Source organism: Saccoglossus kowalevskii, chromosome 3 (assembly GCF_978046115.1).
Source record: "Saccoglossus kowalevskii chromosome 3, keSacKowa6.1, whole genome shotgun sequence".
NCBI classification, from domain to species: domain Eukaryota; kingdom Metazoa; phylum Hemichordata; class Enteropneusta; family Harrimaniidae; genus Saccoglossus; species Saccoglossus kowalevskii.
The window spans coordinates 21,323,003-21,338,158 of NC_140643.1; the positions used below are offsets into that span (position 1 = coordinate 21,323,003).

The following is a 15,156-nucleotide window of genomic DNA, read 5'->3' on the forward strand; positions in this document are numbered from 1 at the left end:
TGATGTATTTTGCAAATTTATTCAGCAAAAGTAAAAAAATTTGTACAGAAATATAGCATTTATGAGGTTCAGAGTCCAATAAAATGATATACAATGATATACACCCTCATAGAGGCAATTATATAACATGGCATTTATGTAAACATGTTGTAATGATATAACTGTCGACTTTCTACAACTCAAATGTTCCACACAGGCAGAAACTATCTACTTTTTTAAAAATAACATTTATGGGCCAACGTTTTATGTTTAGGCTAAGTATTTTAATAATAATGGAAACCCTAATATTTTTTAAATTAGTTTATTTAAAATTTTCAAGAAAGTCAGACACAGTATACATGACCCATCTACTTTATTTGGAGTATTAGGCCAGACTTTTTTTATTCCTTGTTTCTATAGTTTTTATAAGGAACATTTTTTGAAGAGGCGGGGGGGGGGGATTTGTGTGATTCTCAAAGAAGATACTCCCACGAAAATGCAACTTGAATTTGTTATGCGGCGGGCGAAAAAAAAATGAAGATAAAATTAAGTTTTTTTTAGCAATTTTTTGCACTTACAAGTCAGCGGGCACGAGAAATTATGCTGAAATAAAATTTTGTTTTTATTTCATTTTCGGCTCCTGTACATTCGACGGGTTCGCGAAACAAGGGATAATAAAAGTCTGGCCATAGATGTTTTGGTTTTCTAGAAATAAATAATGGCTCATATTACAAGCGTTTTGCACAGCAAATCAGTTGACTAAATTACCTAAACCTTATATGGGGGACTTAAAACCAGACGAGTACTGCTGGCTCAGCAGAAAAGACTTCCTTAAGACATAGCTTGGTTTGAAGGCCGAAAGCACATTTGAGTCAGACATAGCTCTTTGAGCTTTGTGGAATTTGATGGAGACCATTGTCTTTCGCGTAAGCATGTTAAAGGGGATGTCTGGACACAATGCTACCAGATGAAAGAGCTCTACAATTTCTATTTACATGTTTTCTTTTATCACTTTTTGTCAGTACAAAAAATGTATTATGTAGTTCACCATCTTGATTTTCCAGCAAAGGATTGTGGGCAAAGTGTATCATCAAGACACTGTTGTGAAAAATTGAAAACACGATTTTAATAATTCCTGGAAGATTCCTAATGTATTCTGCCTTTATCTTATACAAAAATATCTATTGTCATGCCAGTAATAATACAAAATGCACAGAGATGGAAAATAAAATTCTAAAACTATGTAAATAATATGTATGTAATGAGAAGCACATATGCTCAATTTTTTTAATACTTATCAAAATAAGTAATATCTATTAATTGTAGTTAATGCTTAAATAGATGTATATATGCTGACCTAATTTAAATATACATACATATTACTTAATTAAACATTTAAAAAAAAAATCATGTTATACTATTTTTTCATGGAGAAATGGAATTCACACTATTACTGTTTACAATAAAAAAATTATTAAAAATAAATGTTGAAAAGATGCATTTGCATGATGTACATGCATTTGTATCATATTTTTCAAAATTGTTTCCCTCCGTCTGAAGTGATTTGTTAAATTACATGACATTAGGTTCAGTGGAGGGCTTAACATAATGCTTGGCAAGATTTACATTTGGACATTCAGTCACTTTTGTTGTTGTTGGTGTTGAACAGCTCGACTTACATCTGATTCTTCGCCTGATGACCCAGTACTTCTCTGTGATTGGTAATCACGGGCAGCATACGGTTGAGAAGGAGGTGGACCGGCTGCCCATCTTAATGACATTTCTCTATATTGTGATGGCCCGTCGTCCCTGTACAAATCCTGTTGCATATATTGCTGTTGGGGACTCCTCCCATGCTGTGCGTGCCAAGCTTGCTGCTGCTGCCAAGCAATACGTTCATCATGATACCTGTCACTACCATCTGGTGGGGGGCTGAGTGATGGATTCCCATTATTAGGTGGGAATTCACAAGCTTCCATCATAGGCGGAGGGTACACATTGTGATGCATGGGTTGGGCAGGGGGGTATGACTCCAAGCTATAAAATTGAAGTTGACTACCATTCTGAGAAGGATGCTGCTTCTTTTGGGGATAATACATAAAGTCTCTCCGTGGTTCAATGTCATCAGGATCACGAACTGGATAATGGTTTGAGGCAGAATGTAAATTTGGATTTGGTGGAGGCACACTGTTTATGAACATAGAAGGGTGTGATTGTGGGTGCCGTAGGTATGGGCCATCATATTGATATTGCCTGTATGGAATTGAATCAGGGTAGTTGAATGGATAACTTTCTTGTCTAGTAGTATTGAGTGGGGCATGTCGATAATCAGCATAGCTGTATGGCATAGAGATAGGATGCCCTGTATAGTTGACATTGTTGTATCCATGGGGATGGTCATACCTTACAGGAGGAGGGTTTCTTCTCTCATAACTGCCTGACATTGGGTGAAATCTATTTGGAGTATGTACTGAATCACCCATTATCGGACCTATAGAATGTGCACTTGATTCAACAGGTGGAGGAGCAACATAATGATGTTGATTACCATGGTCAAGTTGATATGGAGGCTGGCACACATGTGGTTCTCCTGTCTGACAGCTGCTGATTTGCTGGTCTTGGAACTGATTTTGTTGATGCTGATGATGATGATCATGATCCAGAGACATGTACTGTGGTTCTATTTCATTGGAAATAACATTATCATTCTGCTGTTTTCTGTTCTCAAATGCAACCATTTCATCCTCCAACTCTCTGTGCTTCCGTGCACTAATTTCTTCCAGTGACTCTCGTGACTCATCTTCTGTTTCATCCGTTTTCTCTTTTATCGTCAACTTGTCAAAATTCTCAATCTCTCTGAGTTTATTTAAAGCTCTTTCATCACTAGTAAGTTGCATATTTTCTTCATTGGATTCTATCTCATTCTGACTATCCATATTTTTATTAACTTTTCCTTCACCTTTTCTATTCTCATCATCATCATCTAATTCTTCTGGTTCTTTGCTCAATTGTACATTGCCCTCCTTCTCTGGTTCCACTGATACAACTTGTAGTCTTTCATCAACAAGTTCATAGGGTTCTGTATTTTGAACAGCACCTGAAATAAAATTGACAAAAAATTTACCCCATGACTGTTTCTCACTCTATTCATAGTTACAAGGGACTATGATTACCTACTACAATTGTCTGTATATTATATTGATAAGTCCTAGCAGCTATTGCCAATTTTGAAATTTAGTCACCATCCAAAAATGGGCAAGTGTTAATTTCTGGAATTGCACCAAGGAATTGTGTGATATAATGTCTGGTTCATTGTATTGTTGACAAAACTTAGTTGAAAGCCCTTTTTAATTTTGAGTAATTTGGCCAAAGTTACTGCACCAGTTATACTGTACTGTTTATTGACTAGGTTATTGTTTTGCTTCACTGCAATAAATCCTGTCAGGCATTTCTGTTCAGATTCTACTTAGGAAGCATAGTGAACACAAATAACCTATGAAGTATGTTATGTTTGATATTTGCTCAGATGCAGTAACATGATTGAAATAGTCAAACTATAAATTCAAAAGAGGATCGATCCTAAGGGTTATGCAGAAAATGCCTCTCAAACACTAATCCTAATACGAAAATTCAAATATCCCATGGGTAATTGGTAACAATTTTCATGAAAAGTTTATTTTGACACATGATGTAACCATACAATGCATTTTTTCCCTCACAAAACAGTCAATTTAAAACCCAGTAAACAAGTCATTAAAAATGACACAGTCCCCTTTAAATTAAGTTCTCTTTGTGCTCGTCATATTAAAGCGGAGGGGTCGTCGCGAGGGTGTCCTTGAAACTTGAGTTCCAAGTGGCGTCTACAACAGATTGTTTATTTACATCAAAACACGTGTTCCGTTATTCGGCCATCTTTGATCTGATTATGAAACACACTGATATGTTTGATGTATGTGCCAAATACGAATGAAAATGGTACATAAATTGTGGAAATATAGTAAGGCCAAAAAGTCAGATGGCTGTCAATCGGCCATCCTTGACCAGATTTAAAAACAAATTGTCATGGACATGCATCCTAACATGTATAAAGTACATGTATGTGCCAAATTTGAATGAAAACTGACAGAGCACGTCCAAGAACAAAACAAAAACAAAATGCCTGCCAGTCGACTATCTTTGATCCAATTGTGAAATAAATCGTCATGGACATGTATTCTAACATGTATAATCTATGTACCAAGTTTGAAAGACAACTGACAAAGCATGTCCAAAATACAACATTTTCAAAAAACTAGATGGCTGCCAATCGGCCATTTTGAATCGAATTGCTAAACCACTGCATGTGCATATGTCCCACATAAGGTACTACGCACATGCAAAGAATGAACGGAATCGGTCCACAGGATTCTGAAATATACCTTTGGACAGACTGAAGGACAAACAGACACACAGACGGGAGGACAGACTCAGGAACTCGCGGACGGTCGGGGACATGTATCCTAACATGTATGATCTATGTACTAAATTTGAATGAAAACTGAAAAAGCATGTTCAAAATACGACATTTTCAAAAAACAAGATGGCTGCCAGTCGGCTATCTTTGATCCAATTGTGAAATAAATCGTCATGAACATGTATCCTAACATGTTTAATCTATGTACCAAGTTTGAATGAAAACTGACAAAGCATGTCCAAAATACAACATTTTCAAAAAAACAAGATGGCTGCCAGTCGGCCATTTTGAATCAAATCGCTAAACCACTGAATGTGCATATGTCCCACATAAAGTACTAGGCACATGCAAAGAATGAACGAAATCGGTCCAAGGGATTCTGATGCACAGATGCACAGACGTACGGACGGATGCACGAATGCACAGACGAACGGGCGGATGGAGACCGAATTATAAGTACCCGTTTTCGAACTTCGTCGGAACGGGGACTAATAAACAATGTATTATTGATTTCATTCAAAAAACAGTGAATTTAAAAGCTCCAATATCCCTGAAACATCACTTCTGTTAAAATTTAACCCAGTGAATATTTCCCTTTCTACATTACCCGGTACTCATAATATCAAGACTCAAAATTAAAATACACCTCAGATGCAAAATTCCACTGAGATCTTGTTGCAAGTAAGAAAGCCACAAAAACTAATTTTTGCCCCTCAAATTATGTCCGAGTTTTCCATTATTGTATGTCTCTGCATCTGATCCAAGTAATTATGGTTTTTAAGAGCGTGGGAGGCATTATGAGGAGAGAGAATGGTATACTATTATTTTAGGGGCAAAAACAAGTCAAATATTCCACAACAAGACCTCTGCATCTAAGGTCAGTTGCTAAAATCAGTGACAATTCTGAGTTGTGATTCCCAGATTAAACGCAAATTTCATAAGAGAACAAAGATCAATGTTATTATGAGCAGCCGTAAAAAAAACAAGCACTATGGAATTATTTTGTCAACTGTATCTAAAAATACTTGTGCGACTCATCCCAGATTTCATTTTCCAGTGTATCTAAAAATATATGTGCGACTCATTTCATTTCCACAGTTATCACAGACAAGGTAAACATTGAGAACAAAATCATACATTTAACTACTGCCTTGTTCTGCCTTATGTTTTGCACCTTAAGTTCCAATTTCTCAAGTTCTTGAAGAACCTAGAAAAAAAACAAATTGTGAATATCATACACTAGAATTCTAAATACTAATGGTAAAATTACTAGTAGCAGATCCATGTAAGCATGGTTGGCAAATAAATAAACATCACATTGTACACCTTGTGCATGTGTGAACCAAACATGTTATTTCTGTGGATAAGATTAAATCCTCCAAAAAACATTTCCTATGTTTACCAATGTATGTAAGCCATGGCTCACGTTAATGCAATGTTGAGTCATAAATTGACATACCATATCGTAGAGACTATAAAAGCGAGAAAAAATGAGAGTTGCAGGGAGACACGTACAATCACACATCATTTGGATTAGACATAGATCACATCCAATTCCTCTCCTACCTCACTTGACTAGAAAACATGAAGGATATGACATACCTGTTTAACTTCTGGCCTGTGCTTAGGAGCATGTTTAGTACATTTGATTGCAATCTCAATAAACTCCATGGCAATAGAGATCGGCCAATCAGAACATCTAGCATCACGCAACATGGTGACAATCTTTTCAGGTGTTCTCTGCTCATCAAGGACTTCCTCCATAGTGTAATCCATCTAGTTGTATGCAATTAAACAAAGTCTCAGAAACAGTTCTTACATGTATCTCAACAGAAAATGTTTAAACACTGCAATCGAATTAGCTCATGTGTTTAGGTCAATAAACCTGCTGAGAGAAAACATTTGCTCAGAGATCTCAACCCATTGTTACTTTAAAGTAGCTATTGTGGCACTTTAGTTGTGCTTCTCACTGCTGAGAAAGACAAAAGAAAGTTTTTCTTAGCCATGTATCTGTTGCAAGCATTCTTTTAGTTTTTGGCGTGATGTTAGAATGTAATATATAGAATTTAAGAATGTAATGATGAGGTAAAACCTAGACAGGAAATTCCATATTGATAATATTTTCAAAACTTACACATAAACAGTACACAATTATGAGCATTAAATATAACTACATGTATATTATGAGGTCATCAAGAGAATACCGAAAAGGCTGCAGAAATGCAATACAGAGAACGTATTTACCAACACGTAGCAAAGGTTGATGCATCCCGTACTACCTGAGTGCATACTTTGCGATACTCTCATAACAACCATATTATTATACATCTTTTCCCTGTTTGCTGTAATAATTTATTGGAAGATGACAACAAAAACTGTTTGGCACTGAGCAAACTTTTGCACGAGTCACGGGACTTGCAAAAAATGCGATAGCAATAACCTGGAATGTGTCAATGTTTGTGTCATATAGTTTACATACATTTTAGAACAGTGTTGCAACAACATTTTAGAAAATGGCAAATTCTGGGTACTTAGATGTATATCCATTAAAATCTACATGATTTGATGATTGAGAAATTTTGCAAAAATCACCATGGTTACATCTATCTCAAAGAGCCCATATAGTGAAATCTGGATCTTCCCCAACTCACAAAATTTCTAAAAACTTGTTAAAAGTGTGATACAATGACAAAATCCTAAGTATTTAAAAATGAGTAAAATCAGTACTTAGGTTATAAGCATTTTTAATCCTAAGTGGGTGGAACATACAAGATGGATTTCTTTGAATGAGTTTTAATAGTTTGATAATTCAATGACAAAACTATTTATAATGAAGTCACTTTAAACATTATAATTCCAAAAAGCATAAATAATCTATCCGACTATGCAGATTATAAATCTCCCCCACAGTTTGCTTACCAGTTTTTTATTTCCCCATTCCGGTCTATCATCAAATGCCATATGCCCAGAAACAATTTCAAACATGACCTAGCAAATTAAATGAAAAAATTTATTAAGCTGAAATTTGAATACAAGCAGCCTCTCGGCTGAGATAGCTCCGCTGTTAGCAATGCACATTTCAATTAAAGAACAGAAGATATCATTAGGAAATGAACAATATGCATAGTATCAATGCAATGGGACTTGCCGTTTTCAACAAGAATTCAAAAATATTATTTTTCACCTTAAATGATTGTGATTTTTAACAAGAAGTTGAAAATATCACTTTTTACCAAAAATGACAAAAATATTCATCAAAATTAGAAAATTCAAGATATCATCATGAACGAACAAATTTGAGAGTGGTCCACAGGTAGTACCTATATATGTAATATCAAAGCAATTGGACTTGTGGTTTTTAACAAGAAGTTGAAAATATCACTTTTTATCAAAAGTGACAAAAATATTCACCAAAATTAGAGAATTGAAGATATCATTACAAAATGAACAAATCTGAGAGAGGTCTACACCAAGTATCAAAGCATTCAGGCTTGTAGTTTTCAAGAAGAAGTCGAAAAAGTAAACATTGACATGGACGACGACGAACAATCCTTCATATGATAAGCTCCGCTTGACAAAGTCGACAGCGGAGCTGATAAAAAACAAGTCATGACATGTATTCAATGGGAAATGCATGTAATTATGTTTACAATAACGGTTGTATGTAAAGCATGTAAATACATTGGTCATGCGCAGGTGATGACTCCCCTGCTTTAAGGTTAAGGGATTGCTCTTTTTTCTATTTTGGAAAGTTTCTCTAAATTTTCTGTTTTAATATTAGCAAATTTAGTAGCATTGAAAAAATTAAAAAAGATAATAACATTCACCTTGCAAGTTGAAGCGTGGGAGTCGTCACCTGCACATGCGTCAGATGGCCATAGCGTGTCATTGTTTATAAACAAGTGTCTACCCATGAGCCATTGCGTTTTCAGCGTGTGTTGTTATCGTCGCTATGGACTCAGTTCCCAAGTTGTACATTGTATGCTTTGTTCAATTTGAAAGACTGGAGACCACATAAAAATAAGTAGCTGAATATCTATGTATAATGTAAAATGCTGAGACTCACCACCCCAAAGCTATATGTATCAACTTTGGTTGAAAGTCGAAAATTTTTCAGGAACTCTGGAGGCAGATAAGCTACTGTGCCATGAACTGTTTCTGTCTTCAGGTACGTAGAAGTTTGATTGGCATTAGGGCCTTCTCTTGCCAAACCAAAATCACCAATTTTAGGCTCATTGTGCTTATCCAGCAAAATATTACCACTTGAAATAAAACACAAAAAACAAACAATGAAATTAAGTCTGTAAACACTGAACATCTCATAATTTTTCAACCTCCAATAACAGTTATATAACCTGTGACATGCATAGTTGTGAATTGATTGGACATAGTTATCCATCTCAAGTATATATATGGGAAGCTTGAATGTGATTGGTGCAGGGATGTACGAGTGGAGACACATACACACAGATGGGCAGACAAGTGAACACACAGGTCAATCACTAAGTCTTGTTTTCAGAAACTTCCCAGTAAACTAGCAATATATTTCATAATACCACGTTTTGAGGAAAGTTTCAGAATTTTGTTCTCAATATGCTAGGGAAATTTTCCATCATGAAAATTTGCTTTAAGTTTTTAATTGTGTACCTTTTGATATCTCCATGTATAAGTGGTTTATCAATAGCTGTGTGTAGAAATTGGATTCCTCTAGCCGATCCTTTAGCAATATTCATTCGTAATTTCCATTTTAGTGAGAATCTGTGCCTCTAAAAAAAAAAATAATAAAATAGATCAGGTAAATTATGAACTGGTCAAATTCTATATTATTAATTTACCATCATTGTGTCTGTGACATTGTAGAGGTTTGAGTCAAAATTAAAGACTATATGTCATCATATTTTTATTGTAAATTCCATCAAAATATGAAAATGAAAAAAAAATCTATTTTTTTTTTTGTAGAAAAAGTCAATATCTAAGTAGTTGGTTCAATAATCTTAAAGCCAAATTACAGTTAGCAATACTAAAGAAACTGTCTCAACACACAAACATCAACAATTAAATATGTTACAATCAAATGTCCAAAGCAATTGATATATACGGTATATGTGAACTAGTTTAAAAAATTGATATATCTGATAACAAATTTAAAACTCAAAACATAATATAATTGAAACCAAATTACAATTTGGAAATTTATTTAATAAATTTAAATGACGTAAACAGAAATTCTGGGGAATTAACCCTAGTTCAGGTGCTAAAAAATGCAGACATACTGGGGGGGGGGGGGGGTGTTACAAATCTGAAACTACCAATGAATAGCTGATTCTGTAATACCTGGTAATTGAATTGTAAATAGGTCTGTTTCCATTGTTAAAAATATGAACCACAGAAATCTCAACTGTTGAATAAAATTCAAAGTCTGACTGACAATAACATTTTCCTGTCTCGCATATTTACTTGCACACAAAGAAATAATGTTATTTTAGCTGCAACATTTTTATTAAGTTATTAAATTTTATTTGTTTGGTTATTTCACTACGCTTATTCTACTAATTTTTCAAAATCATCGATATGATGAAAAAGATTTTTGTTGTTGCAAACATATTTTTACACAGGAACATTAATGTTAACTATTGTTGTTATTACAGGCACAAGGGTAAATATACAAGTCCCTGTTTACAAACTTTGTTTGAACAGAACCTAAAAATAAAAAAAAAAGTCATTTTTAATGGACAAAGTCCCCGTTGGAATTATAAGTCCCCCTTTTAATTGATATTTTAATTACCTTTCCAATTAAATTATCCTGAAGTGATCCATTATGCATGAATTCATAAACCAAGCAAGGCTCAGGACCATCAAGTGAGTAAAAACATAAAGGCACTATGTTGGTATGGCGATACCTGCAATAAAATAAGTATTTTTTATAAATTATTCCTAATTTGGATACATACAATTGCCAGAGTATGAAAAGCAAAGGTTAATGAAATTAAGCTGTTGAAACAATTAAAATCAAACAGGGGCTACCGGTACTAGCCTACCAGATCTTTGTTTTTGCTTCACTTATGCAAGCAGTCAGGGATGGTTATGATACAACAGGCATTTTTTACTTATATTATTTACTTACTTACTTACTTAAAGGGCGTCAGTCGTCGCGCCGCGTCCTGTTGGATATGGGATGCACAGCGACGTATACAATGCGTGTAAAATACATTGTTTATTTACATGAAATTTGAACACGCGCTGTGCGACGACCACCGCGCTTTAAAGGCCCAATTCACTTGCCTCAGGCAAGTGTGAATTGGAGGTGTGGCCATGCTAATGAGTGTTGTTAATCACTTGCATAGCCTATGAAGCATGCTGTTTCAGCGGTCCAACATCACGTGACTTTGATTGACAGTAACTAATTAATTAATCAAGATTAGTAGCGCGTCCCTTTCTCCAGTTCGTGTTTTTGACTTTTATTCGCCAAAATCTCAGCTCGTACACTATTTATTGTCATAAATACTACACACGGTCACTGCTGTGGTATTCATAGTCACATGCAACCACTTTGGCACAACATAATCGACCTGTAAGTTTGAGAAAACATGTCTTTACCGGAGCTGTTTACTTCAGTGTGACAAGCAAGGAAATAATCCCTATTGTTTAGGAGCGTATTTATAGTATACCTGGGCCTTTAAATACATACTGAAATGTTCAAGTTATGAACATTGAGTTACGAACATTGAGTTACGAAAATGACCACGCCCATGTTTGTGAAACCATGCCCAAACTGAACTCGATGTTCAATTAACAGACAAGTAACTCAAATTTTGACAGTTAACCAAACTTTGAGTTATGAGCAACATATATTTTTATTTTTGCTTAACATTGTACATTTCCTGTAATTTGAAGTTCGGTTAACTGTTACTGCAATTAAAGTTTGAGTTACTCAATGTTTACGTTTAACAAAAATATAAAAATATGAGTTGCTCGCAATGTCTGAAACTCAAACAATCCAGCATCTGGTTAGATGTGTACATTATATTTTTATTAGGCAACAAACACCTAACTAAAGGTAACATGAAACATATAAACAAAAAACATTTCTATAATATTATGTACATACTTCAATAAGGCAACAATTTCATTTATTTGGTATTTTCTTGCGGATCTTTCCTGACTAAAACCGGTGTGTTCATTCTGCAATTCAAAGTAAAGTATCAATGTAAGTTTCAAATAACCACATAATAACCATTTATTTGCAAACTTGCCTTTTCCCATTGGATTATGATGCGAAAACCCTCTTACTGATTATTGAGATCACCATGAAAAATGATAATTACGTTGATTTGGCCACAAATCCTAAACTTCTGGTGCAATGAGGCTAGGTTATGGCGTCTATAATCACCAAATGAAACATAATTTTCATTATTGTAATCACTCTTTATTAATTAGGAGTATCTTTTAAATTTGATTTCCAGATCCTGTTGGACAAGATTTCTCATGAAGGTTGAGGCATGTATGCAACTTTTGTGAAGTACACACCTAACTCTTTGATTATAGAATGAGTCACACAGTAAATGAGCCTGTGAAAGAAATTTAGAAATGGTTTGTTTGTTCTACTGTACATTTATGGGGTAACTTAATTAATTATGCCAGAAACAATTTTTCGCCAAAATCAACTTTTGTTAACTTTCACAAAATAAACATGTAAAATTTCTCCTGTATTTCTTGGAGGATTTTTATCAAGATCATTTGTCCATTGGTTCGTAAATTACCAGAGAAGGAATAGCTTGATCACTGAGCCAAACAGAGAGAAATATTACCTGCATCAGTCTTTTAACTGCAAACGGTGTTTCGTTTAACACAGCTCTGTAAACCCGACCAAATGCCCCTTCACCAAGTATCATTGACTCATCAAAATCATTTGTACTATGTGATATTTCTTTGTACTTCTTATGGTTCATAGTCGCCAAGGCAGTCATACGATCTCTCTGTCGTTGTTCTGTAATAGCAGTTAATATAACTATTGTGTTATTGTCTACATACATGTACATTGTCGATATATTTTTCTTCATTTCAATTTTAACGGCGCAACAAGGAATAATGAGTTAAAAATTGATCTGTGATTTAGACAATCTCTAAAAGTTTCTAAATATGCTACTATAACAACCTACCATAAGCATAGTTTAATATGGTAGTGCATATGCTATATCAATGTTTGTCTAAAGAATTACCTGCCAACCCATTTCGCTATTGTACTCCTTTGACTATTCCTGCTATTGAATATACCATTTTTTATCACTTTCAGTCATGCAAATAATCTATGAATTGCACAGTACGTTGGTAACACAATAGTCTAGACAGTCTAGACTTCTCATGTTTTTTTATCTGCTTTTTAACAACCGAGTGCAAAACATTGGATTTTCAGATAGTGGGTGAAAAGCCACACTGCCTGGAATTTAGTATGGATGGTATGCATTTGCTAAGGCTTTAAGATTGGTCAAGCTGTTTTCACTCGACATTTTTAACACTTTATAAATATTTTGTATAGAAAAATATTTATTTTTTGTTGCTAGAATGCTCTTGATATAATTTTTTTTTTCATTTAATGTTTCCAACTGTTACTGTAAAACATTGCAACAATAATAAACAAGCATAGTCTCACCTTCTAAAGTAAGTGGTTTATCACTCGCATCCCAGCTTTGTAATATCTCTAGATCTCCTAACTCACATAAACTGTTGCTGTCGTACACCTGTTGACGTTCACCTTCAGAAAGATTACATGACGTCGTAGAGACTGTTTGAAAAGATGACGCATGTCTCTTGTCTCCAATATTCAAATTGATCAAATCAGCTGTTGGCAGCGGGGCACTTTTGACACTTTTTGTGTTTTGTGCTTTATTTGATTCGTACGTTGATGGGTAGTGTGACTGGTGCATTTCTTGCGTCCGATCAAAGCTTGATGAGGAAGATGATGATAGTGATGAACTCTGAGAACAAATGCTACAAGTCAAATCTAACTGCGGAGGTTCTGGTATTGGCAAATCTGGAAATGAATAATTTAAATACTTGATAAACAAGACATGAATGTCACAGTCCCCGTCATTTAACTATAAAATAATACATGGAACATCTTCAAACAGGTGAATTATTATGTACTCTATGTGGGTACAACTCATCACAAGCGGTGTTTTTCACTGGACGAAATAAGCCGTTGAAAACACTGTTAAAATGTGTGTGTGAACAGAATACGCCGTTGTGGTGTTGGTGTTTTTGACACCGTCGTAAAAGGGATGGACCAGATCCTAAACGCTGTTGTCACACCGGCTCTTGCACAACGCAATGTGCCATGTGAACACAATACGACAGCCAAACGCCTTCTGTTGCCGATTTATTTATGCTTGTCATTACACATTGACTGATTAGCGACCATGTATGTGAAGAGAGTGGTGGTTGATCATTACTGCCAACGTCCAGTCTGCAGGAAGATTCAGATTCCATCATACATTGAACAATACTAATTTATTTTTGTAATGAGCATGTTGATTCCATATAATTATATTAACTACTGTAGAACACTTTATTTTCACTTGGAATTAATTTTCGTTGAAGGAACGACTCAGTGAAAATAAAATTCAGCGAATATACCTTTTTTCCTATATTTTACATTCAACTCGTCAAAAATCAGTGAAAATACATTCCATACAAAACACCAAAAATATTATTTTAGCAAAAATTAATTCCAGCTAAAATAAAGTATTTTACAGTACACCATTATCACCCTAAGTAATGGACCAAAATAAAATAGCAATATCAAAGGATGTAGGCATAAATCTCTCCCAGCTCCCTTTATATTATGGCCACTTTTTCAAAATTTCAAGTCGTGACAAGTTTTTCTTTTCCAACTTTGCTTTGTTTGTTTTTGTATTTTTGATCTGTTTTAGTCTTGTAGTGATGCCTTTGGCTTTTTGGACTTTACACCTTATGTTTGTTTGTGTATGTTCAAAATAAAATATAACATATCAAACGAGGAAACTGCAACTCGCTATTCACAAATGTTTTCTCAATTAGCATACATTTGCTAGTCCAACAATGTGTCCTGGTATATGCACAGTTTTTCTGTTTAAAATACATTTCAAACTTATACCCGGTAGAATGTACTACTGTCTGAATATTTACTCGCATGTTGCCTGCTGAAGTTTTGAAATGAGTTGCTAGCACTATTGGTCATAATAGGGTTTGAATGAGACACATACAACCTTGTGAGAATGTCATTTTGTAAGTATACTGGTACATGTACCTGCATTGAGGAAATAAATCACTAAAAAAATTTTGTCACCAATCTGTAAAATGTTTAATTTCAAAATTTAGGAGAAACTACATAATCCAGTGATTGTTGCTTTAATATTTATTTTGTACTGTATAACTGAAACACAAAATTTGAAAAAGATTTACCTTCAATGTTGATACCTAGAAGATTAACGAATGGTGTGTTGAATGACACAGTCTCTGAACATCGACATTTGTTTACACTAGCATTGCTATGAGCGGAAGTGGTATAAGATGCAAGTGAGTCTTCAACTGGTTGTTTAACATGGTGAACTGGATCCACTGTAATAAGAAAATATTTTATTTTTATTATATATCTGTCACCATAGCGCCATAAGTTACAGTGTGTTGTAATTTTGCGGTATTTTACGGGGTATTTTAATCCTACAATATTGGGAAATGTGAATTCC

General features: G+C 34.6%; 1 protein-coding gene across 1 annotated transcript in view; it reads right to left on the reverse strand.

Moving 5' to 3' along the window:
• The window catches only part of LOC102804873 (uncharacterized), a 20,194-nt gene continuing 5,038 nt past the window's right edge, over positions 1-15,156 (reverse strand). Inside the window, exons 4-14 of the mRNA XM_085496868.1 lie at positions 14,873-15,028; positions 13,083-13,463; positions 12,241-12,419; positions 11,541-11,614; positions 10,218-10,332; positions 9,080-9,198; positions 8,499-8,694; positions 7,352-7,420; positions 6,035-6,208; positions 5,570-5,639; positions 1-3,076 (exon numbers count right to left, since the gene is read on the reverse strand). Of these exons, the coding sequence (XP_085352994.1) occupies positions 1,620-3,076; positions 5,570-5,639; positions 6,035-6,208; positions 7,352-7,420; positions 8,499-8,694; positions 9,080-9,198; positions 10,218-10,332; positions 11,541-11,614; positions 12,241-12,419; positions 13,083-13,463; positions 14,873-15,028 (2,990 nt within the window). The 3' untranslated portion in view covers positions 1-1,619. The remainder of the gene's footprint in view (positions 3,077-5,569; positions 5,640-6,034; positions 6,209-7,351; positions 7,421-8,498; positions 8,695-9,079; positions 9,199-10,217; positions 10,333-11,540; positions 11,615-12,240; positions 12,420-13,082; positions 13,464-14,872; positions 15,029-15,156) is intronic.